Source organism: Lepidothrix coronata, unplaced genomic scaffold (assembly GCF_001604755.1).
Source record: "Lepidothrix coronata isolate B3197 unplaced genomic scaffold, Lepidothrix_coronata-1.0 Scaffold316, whole genome shotgun sequence".
NCBI classification, from domain to species: Eukaryota; Metazoa; Chordata; class Aves; order Passeriformes; family Pipridae; genus Lepidothrix; species Lepidothrix coronata.
This window is the reverse complement of record NW_016690496.1, coordinates 91180-99621: the sequence shown is the minus strand read 5'-3', so window position 1 is coordinate 99621 and position 8442 is coordinate 91180. Positions and strand designations below refer to the sequence as shown.

Below are 8442 nucleotides of genomic sequence, written 5' to 3'. Positions count from 1 at the left end.
TTTTACTTCCAATCCCCAGTTTTCCTCTGAATCCCCCCAGTTTTCCTCTGAATCCCCCCAGTTTTCCTCTGAATCTCTTCTCTTACTTCCAGTCTCCCTTATTTTACTTTTAACCTCTCCTACTTTATCTTGAATCTCCTATTTTTTTTTTTTGACCCCCCTCTACTTTCCTTTCAATCTGAATTTTAAGTGCCCAGTTTCACACCTAGCCAGGTTGGCTGCAGGGCCACTGGATAACCAGGAATTTCAGCAGGACACCACCAGAATTCCACATTTCCCTGCCTGTTCCCCTCCATCCCTTTCCCCTGGAGGTTCCATCCCTTCCCACCGAGGCAAAAGATTTCTGCTCCCAGCCCTGCAGATGTGAAAACTCAGGGTAAAGCTGCAGTTTTATCGTGCCCTGGAGGTCCCATAAATCCCCACAGCTCCGAGTTCAGTGCCTGGCTCAGCTCAGTCTGGAGCCTTTTTGCTGCAGGATTGATCCTCCTTCAAGTGTTCCTCGTCTGAGGAGCTCAGCCCAAGCTCTCCCTGCCTAATTTCCATCCAGACAGGAGAGTCTGGCTCAAGGCTCTGGAGCCCATCAGTCACTCTCAGCTGTCTTTCTGTCCCAGCTCAGTGTCAGGGGGGTGCCAGAGGGGCACTGATGTGCTGCTCACCTCTCTCTGGGGGCTTCGAGGCTTTTCCTCTCCCTCTCCTCCTTCCCAGATGCTGAAAATCATTAATAGAGAATTGGGGGGAAAAAAAAAAAAAAAAGTGCTAAAAGTGGCTTCATAAATTTCCTTTGCTTTCAAGGCTTGCAATGCAGGGATGCAAGTGCTGCTTGTCACAGCACTGAAATGTGGCTGTTGCTGGTTTACTAAAATTAAAAAAAAAAAAAAAAAAGTCTGTTTCTAAGCAAGGCTGAGCCACTGGGAGCTGCAAATTATCCCTTCTGTTCCAGGCCTGATGGACACCAGAATAACTTGAGGAGTTCTGCATATGAATCCCTGATGGAAATAGTGAAAAACAGTGCCAAGGACTGTTATCCTGCTGTCCAAAAAACAACCCTGGTCATCATGGAGCGGCTCCAGCAAGTGCTGCAGATGGAGGTGGGTAAATCCCAGTTCAGCCTCCCCCCTTATAGAGCTGCTGCTCCATCCCTGGGAGTGTCCAAGGCCACGTTGGAAAGGCTTGGAGCAACCTGGGCTGGTGGAAGGTGGGACTGGGTGGGATTTAAGATCCTGGGATTCTCTTTTAAGGTTCTGCGCAGTCCCTCTTGTCTTAAATTTAAAAACAAACAAACAAACAAAAAAACCCACTAAAAAACCAAATATTTAAACACAGTGTGGATGTGCTGGTGTTGTCAGAAGCCAGTGCAGCCTCTTTTCCCTTGTGTTCCAGTCTCACATCCAGAGCACCTCAGACAGAATCCAGTTCAACGACCTCCAGTCCCTCCTGTGCGCGACTCTCCAGGTGAGTGTCCCGCTGTCCCTCGGGGGGTTTTATGGGACTGGGGTGGCTCTGGGGATGCTCCTGTGCCCCTGAGGAGCCAGGCTCGGGGCCTGTTGATCAGATCTGAATGAGGAAAAGTGGATTTGTGTCCCAGCTGACACGTGGGAGGTGAGACGAGGATCAGAAGGCTCGAGTCGCGCTCCGGTGGCAGAATTTAGGGCAATTTGAAGCAGGAACACTGTGGGCAGCCTGTTAAAGGTGGGATAAAGGATTGTATGTGCTGTCAGCTTGGCTCCTGTGTTGGCTACAGCCTGAACAACCCCTTTGCTTGGCACAGGCAAAAAAAAAAAAAACCTCCAGCACGGCTCGAGTTCCTTCATCTGCCTCCTGTGGTTGGTGTTCTTATTTCAAATGGCTCTAATTAAAAGGCACCAAGAGGCCTTGAAATGAAACATCTGGTAATGAGCAGTGTGACTGGGAGCACCAGGGCAGTGCAGTTCCTTGGTTACTCCTACAGATCCCACTGAAAACACTTTTATTTATTTTTTTTCCCCCCCAAAATCAGCTCTCAGGAGATTGCTCAGAGCACCCCGTTGGAATCTGGGCTGTTTGTCTCCAGGCTGATTTGAGGAATCATTCATCTGCTCCCTCAAAAGCCTTATGGTTGCTTTCACTCTCCAATTTTTAGGTTAATTTTGAAAAATAATGGGTAGATGGGAATAATCTGTCCTTAAGTTGGGCTTTAATGGGGAGATTCAGTGTCTGGAATCTCCTTCTGGTGATCCCTGATCTCTCCCAGCACAGCTTTGTTTGCCCCTGGGGAGTGTAAGAGAAGTGGAATTAAACCGCCAATTTTAATTTATAAACATGTGTTTCTTCATTATCCCAAAATCTGAACCTAAAGCATTTTCTCAGTTGCAGCAAATACTTAAATTCCACTGAGTAAAACTCAGCAGAGGGGCTTTTTTCACTGTTGAATGGTCACATACACTGTTTTGTTACAGAATTTTTTGTTATTCTGCCAGAAATCCATTTGTTAATATTTAAGAGGAACGAGAAAATCCCATCTCTGAAGGTGTCCAAGGCCAGTTTGGACAGGGCTTGGAGCAACCTGGGCTTAGTGGAAGGTTGGAATTTGATGATCTCCAAGGTCCCTTCCGACCCAAACCACCCTGTTAATTCTACAAATCAAGGCTTAATTATTTAAACAGCCCGAGTCCATCTCTTTGGAGTGAAGAATCAACCTTAAAATGATTGTTATTATAAGGAATTGGTCCTTCTCTTCCCATAAAAAGTGTTTTCCTTCAACAACCAGCATTTCTAAAGTTGGGCCCGCCCGAGCTCACCCTCACGGTGCCGTGGCAGAGAAAAGGGACCCTCCTTGCTTTTTTTGTTCTCATAGGATCAGATTTGGGCTGGTCACATTTAATTCCAGCTTACAAATGGAAAGCTGGGAGAACAGCCTATGCAGCAGGAAAGGTAAATTCAGCTCATCCTGTGGCTGCAGAATTGAATGGGAGCAGAATGAAAAGGGATTTTGCGGCGGCGGAGTTCAAACAGCAGCTTCCTTTCTGGGGAAGAGGGGGGAGAAGGGGGGGTGGAAAAGCTTCATGTGGGCTCAGAGGGATGGAAAGAGTGGTGGTGTGCCCTCCTGTCCCTGCAGAACGTGCTGAGGAAGGTGCAGCACCAGGATGCCCTGCAGATCTCGGACGTGGTCATGGCCTCGCTGCTGAGGATGTTCCAGAGCACGGCGGGCTCGGGGGGAGTGCAGGAGGACGCCCTGATGGCCGTCAGCACCCTGGTGGAAGGTCAGCTCTGGGCTGGGACAGGGCAGGGCAGCTTTGGATCCTGCTGGTTTGGTTTGGGGGGGGTGGAAATAGCATCAGGTGCTGGTTTTGCTTGAGGCGTCGTGTGAGCACCCCTGGGACAGGGAAGCTGTGGCTGCACTTCATAGAATCATAAAATCACAGAATCATAGAATCATAGAAGCAGCTGGGTTGGAAAAAAACTCTGAGATCATCAAGTCCAACCCTTGATCCAACCCTGCCGTGGTTCCCAGCCCATGGCACTGATTCCACATCCAGTCTCAGCTTAAAAACCTCCAGGGATGGAGAATCCACCACTTCCCTGGGCAGCCCATTCCAATGGCTCATTACTCTCTCTGTAAAAAATTTCTTCCTAATATCCAACCTAAACCTCCCCTGGCACAGCTTGAGACTGTGCCCTCTTGTCCTACTGCTGGTTGCCTGGGAAAAGAGACCAACCCCCCCCGGCTCCCCCCTCCTGTCAGGGAGTTGCAGAGAGTGAGGAGGTCTCCCCTGAGCCTCCTCTTCTCCAGCTAAACAACCTCAGCTCCCTCAGCCTCTCCTCACAGCACTTGTGCTCCAGTCCCTTCCCCAGCCTCGTTGCACTTCCATCCCTGGAAGTGTCCAAGACCAGGCTGGAGCAACCTGGGCCAGTGGAAGGGGATGGAATGTGGTGATCTCTGAGGTCCTTCCCAGCCAAACTCTTCTAATTCTGCACCCAAATTCAGGTTAATCCAGCAGAAGCTTCCAGTGCCTGGACACTGGACATTTGTTGACCTTAGTGAGGAAGGAGGTTCTGCTGGCTGGGATTTCCCATTGGAATGTCAAGTCTGACTCTGCAGATCTGTGTGTCGTTGCTCCTCCTTTACCTGGAGAAATGGACTCAGGAAGGGGATACTGGGAAGGAATTCTTCCCTGTGGGGGTGGGGAGGGGCTGGAATGGAGTTCCCAGAGAAGCTGTGGCTGCCCCATCCCTGGAAGTGTCCAAGGGACTTGGAGCAACCTGGGCTGGTGGGAGGTGTCCCTGAGAGTAGAACTGGATGATCCTTAAGGTCCCTTCCAACCCAAACCATCCTGTGTTCCATAATCTCACCATGTCTGAGCCTGGCTGGTTATTCCAGATTTCTGTTCCACGAAGGAATGGTTTGATTTCAGTTTATAATCTTGCCACAGAGCAAATTTTGCCAGGAAAAAAAACAACCACCTCAAATTAGTGCTGCTCTGTCCAGTTCCCATCCCAAGGGAACCTGTTCCCTTGGAGCAGCTCCAGGACAGATTGGATGTTACCTGAGTGATTCACCCCCCCTGGTGACTCAGGGCTGTTCTGGCAGTGGATTTACAGCCACTGCTCTTGTTTATCACAAATCACAGTGGCAAAAATCCGCAGGGAATTTGGCTCTTGGGAATCTCCAGGTGGCCCTGGACACATTTCAGTGCCCCTCATTTCCTGGGTGTTGCCTGGAGGAGAATTGATTTCCACTGGGTTTGGGTGGGATGCAGTGATGAGCCTCTGACTTGTTGAACTCCAGCAAAATAGGATTCCAGTCACAAATGGGGTTTTTTTTCTTTCTAACTGGAATATTTTCCACGCACAGTCTTAGGTGGAGAGTTCCTGAAGTACATGGATGCCTTCAAACCCTTCCTTGGCATTGGACTGAAGAACTATGCCGAGTACCAGGTAGAGATCCAAGACTTTGCTCCCTTTGCCCAGAGAAGCTGTGGCTGCCCCTGGATCCCTGGAAGTGTCCAAGGCCAGGCTGGAGCAACCTGGGCTAGTGGAAGGTGTCCCTGCCCACAGCAAGGGGTGGAATGTGATGATCTTTAAGGTCCCTTCCAGCCCAAACCAATCTAATTCTGTGCATAAATTCAGACTTAGTGAAGCAGAAGCATCCAGTGCCTGGACACTGCACATTTGCTGGCCTTGATGAGGAAGGAGTTTCTGCTGGATGGGATTTCCCATTGGAATGTCGAGCCCTGGTGCCCTCCAAGGGGGTGGGTGCTGAGACATGACGTGGTTGGGTTTGCTCAGACTCAATCCCTGTCACTCTGTGGGCACCTGGATCTCAGCTCTGGGGTTAAGGAAGCAGGGACTGCCCAGGGACTCCTCAGCTGCTCTCAGGGTCGTTATTCCCCGTGGTTTAATTAACCTCTCCCCACTCCAGAGTGCTGGAAGGAGCGGGATCCGGGAGGCTGGAGCAGTGACTGACTCACGGTGGGGGTGTTGCTGTGCTATTTGCAGGTCTGCCTGTCTGCAGTGGGCCTGGTTGGGGACTTGTGCAGAGCCCTGCAGTCCAACATCCTGCCTTTCTGTGACGAGGTTATGCAGCTGCTCCTGGAGAACTTGGGGGTGAGTGTTTCCCTCCTCATTAGTAACAGTTGGCTGCACACTCCCGAGGGAGGTGGGAGGTGGGAGAAGCACAAGTGTTAGGAATGCTCGGATCATCTCCTGTTTGACAACTATCTTGCTTACTATTTGAACGGGATCCAAACTTATTGGGGGCAAGGATTTGCATTTGGAGTAAATAACCTGCATTTATTGGCTCCGTCCCCTTCCCAAAAAACTGAACGTTGGCCCTGCTGGAATCTCTTCCAGAATGAAAATGTCCATAGGTCTGTGAAGCCCCAGATCCTCTCAGTGTTTGGGGACATCGCCCTGGCCATTGGGGGGGAGTTTAAGAAGTACCTGGACGTGGTGCTGAACACCCTCCAACAGGCATCCCAGGCACAGGTGGACAAGGTAAGGTGTGCCCAGCCCAGCAACGGGCTGTGCTCGTCCTCGGGGCCTTCCCAGGGTCTCATTCCCATTCCTGTGGCCCTTTCCAGTCTGACTATGACATGGTGGATTACCTGAACGAGCTGAGGGAGGGCTGCCTGGAAGCCTACACTGGGATCATCCAGGGATTGAAGGGAGACCAGGAGAACGTGCACCGTGAGTACCCTGGGCTGGGGGGGGGCAGCTCTGCTGGGATCACGGGAATGCTGAGGTTGGAAAAGATCCTTAAGGATCTGTCAGCCCAGCACTGCTGTGTCACCTCTGACCCACGTCCCCAAGTGCCACATCCCACATGTGTTTTGGATGTTCCAGGGATGTGACTCCACCGCTGCCCTGTGCCGGTGCTTTACAACCCTTTCCATGAAGAAATTTTCCCAGATATCCCATCTGAGCCTCCCCTGCTGCAGCTTGAGGCCCTTTCCTCTTGTCCTGTCCCTTGTTCTGGGATCAGAGCCCGACCTGGCTCCAACCTCCTTCCAGGGAGGAATAAGGTCCCCCCTGAGCACCTTTTCTCCATGGTTATCACATCCATGGGAATATCCCCGTTCATTCCCTCCCCTGTGGGAGTGAACACTCTGCTGCCACAAGCAGGGAATGTGTTTAGAGCCCTTTCCTCTGGCAGCATTTCCCCTCCCTGTCAGAGAAGCTCTTTTGGGTCAGATTCCGCCTGTTTTGGGATCTCTGGAAGCCCTGGAAGCCCTGTCACGCTGTCCCTGTGTCCCCCTGCTCTGACAGAGCCTTTCCCTTGCAGCTGATGTGATGCTGGTGCAGCCCAGAGTAGAATTTATCCTGTCTTACATCGACCACATCGCCGGGGACGAGGATCACACGGATGGGGTGGTGGCCTGTGCTGCCGGGCTCATAGGGTAAGGCCTTCCCCCCATTCCAGAATCCCTGCAATCTGCCCTTTCTCCTGCCTGTCTCAAGTGTTTAACGTCAGCTCTGGGGTTTTACAGCAGTGCTGGGTGTTTAACTCGGGCCGTGAAGGCGTCACACAGGTGGAAACCGGGAGGTGGAAGTGGAGGTTGTCACGGGAATTCCAGATTTAGGGTTTTTAAAGGGATGAGCTGAAACAGAAAAGCTCAGAAGCAAAAAGCCTCCCGTCCTCAGGGTACAGAGGAGACCCAGTCTGGGGTGTTTTAGTCTTTGCTGCTGAATTTAGGGCAGATCAGCCCTGGGACAGGAGGCTGAACATCCCTTTCAGTCGCAGGCCTGGAATCAGTGACCATCTGCAGCGTTTTCCAAAGGATCTGTGAGTCACAGCTCTGCCTGCTGGCACAGCTGTTTGTGGTGCTCAGAGCCTCTCTCTCCCCTCCTTCCAGGGATTTGTGTACAGCATTTGGGAAAGATGTTCTGAAATTAGTAGAAGCCAGACCCATGATCCATGAACTGCTAACGGAAGGGAGGAGATCCAAGACGAACAAAACGAAAACTCTCGCGACCTGGGCGACTAAAGAGCTGAGAAAACTGAAGAATCAAGCTTGGTAAGGGCTCCCTCCCACCTCCTTCCCTGCTCCACACTTAGGGGATCGGCCTGGAAGAGGCACAATCCCAAAGGCTCTGTTCTCTCCAGGAGGTTGGTCCTCGTTTATTTTTGCTCGGGGGGTTGGTTTGTTCGTCAGGACAAATCCAGGGGGGAGGAACGTGGGGAACTCACACCAGGCTGGAGGGATTGGGGGTGAAACATGGAATCATGGAATGGTTTGGGTTGGAAGGGACCTTAAAGCTCATCCAGTTCCACCCCCAGGGGCACATTCCTCTATCCCAGGTTGCTCCAACCTGGCCTTGGACACTTCCAGGGATCCAGGGGCAGCCCCAGCTTCTCTGGGCAACCTGTGCCAGGGCCTCCCCACCCTCCCAGGGAACGATTCCTTCCCAAGATCCCATCACTCCTTGCCCCCTCTGGCAGTTCAAAACCATTCCTGTCACTGTCTGCCCATAGAAAAATCCCTCTCCTTCCTCAAATGTGTCACCTGTGCTCCTTGGGGACCATCCTGCCCCCTCCAGACCTGCTGGAATTGGAGTTCAGGGAGCACCTGGGAGCTGCTCTCAGTGCCACAGTTGAGTTTTAGGGAGCTGGAATCCGATCCTCGGGGCTCCATTCCAGCTTCAGATGTTCCATGATTCCACCAAAACACCTTTTTAAAGGGAGCAGGTTGTAAGGAAAAGTGGGATGGAGGATTATTTTGGCAGGATTGAGTGTCACCCGTCTCGGAATTCCTTTAATATCCCTGTTATTTCTCTTGTGGTCCTGCAAGGTCAATTTTTTCCACATTCACGTTGGATTTTGGGGTTATTTTTTTGTAGAGTCATGGAATTATTAAGGCTGGAAAAGCCCTCCAGGATGGAGCCCACCCCACCCACATCCCCAAACAGTGACAGACCCCTTTTTTTTTTTTTTTTCCTTTTTTTTTTTTTTTTTTCCTTTTTTTT

At 51.2% G+C, this 8442-nt stretch overlaps 1 protein-coding gene across 1 annotated transcript in view; it reads left to right on the top strand.

Annotated features, from left to right (window-relative positions):
* The window catches only part of KPNB1 (karyopherin subunit beta 1), a 22763-nt gene extending 15185 nt beyond the window's left edge, over nucleotides 1-7578 (top strand). Inside the window, 9 exon segments of the mRNA XM_017837893.1 lie at nucleotides 900-1088; nucleotides 1381-1452; nucleotides 3095-3239; nucleotides 4832-4914; nucleotides 5476-5583; nucleotides 5830-5973; nucleotides 6060-6165; nucleotides 6761-6875; nucleotides 7332-7578. Of these exon segments, the coding sequence (XP_017693382.1) occupies nucleotides 900-1088; nucleotides 1381-1452; nucleotides 3095-3239; nucleotides 4832-4914; nucleotides 5476-5583; nucleotides 5830-5973; nucleotides 6060-6165; nucleotides 6761-6875; nucleotides 7332-7497 (1128 nt within the window). The 3' untranslated portion in view covers nucleotides 7498-7578.
* The last annotated feature ends 864 nt before the right edge of the window (nucleotides 7579-8442 follow it).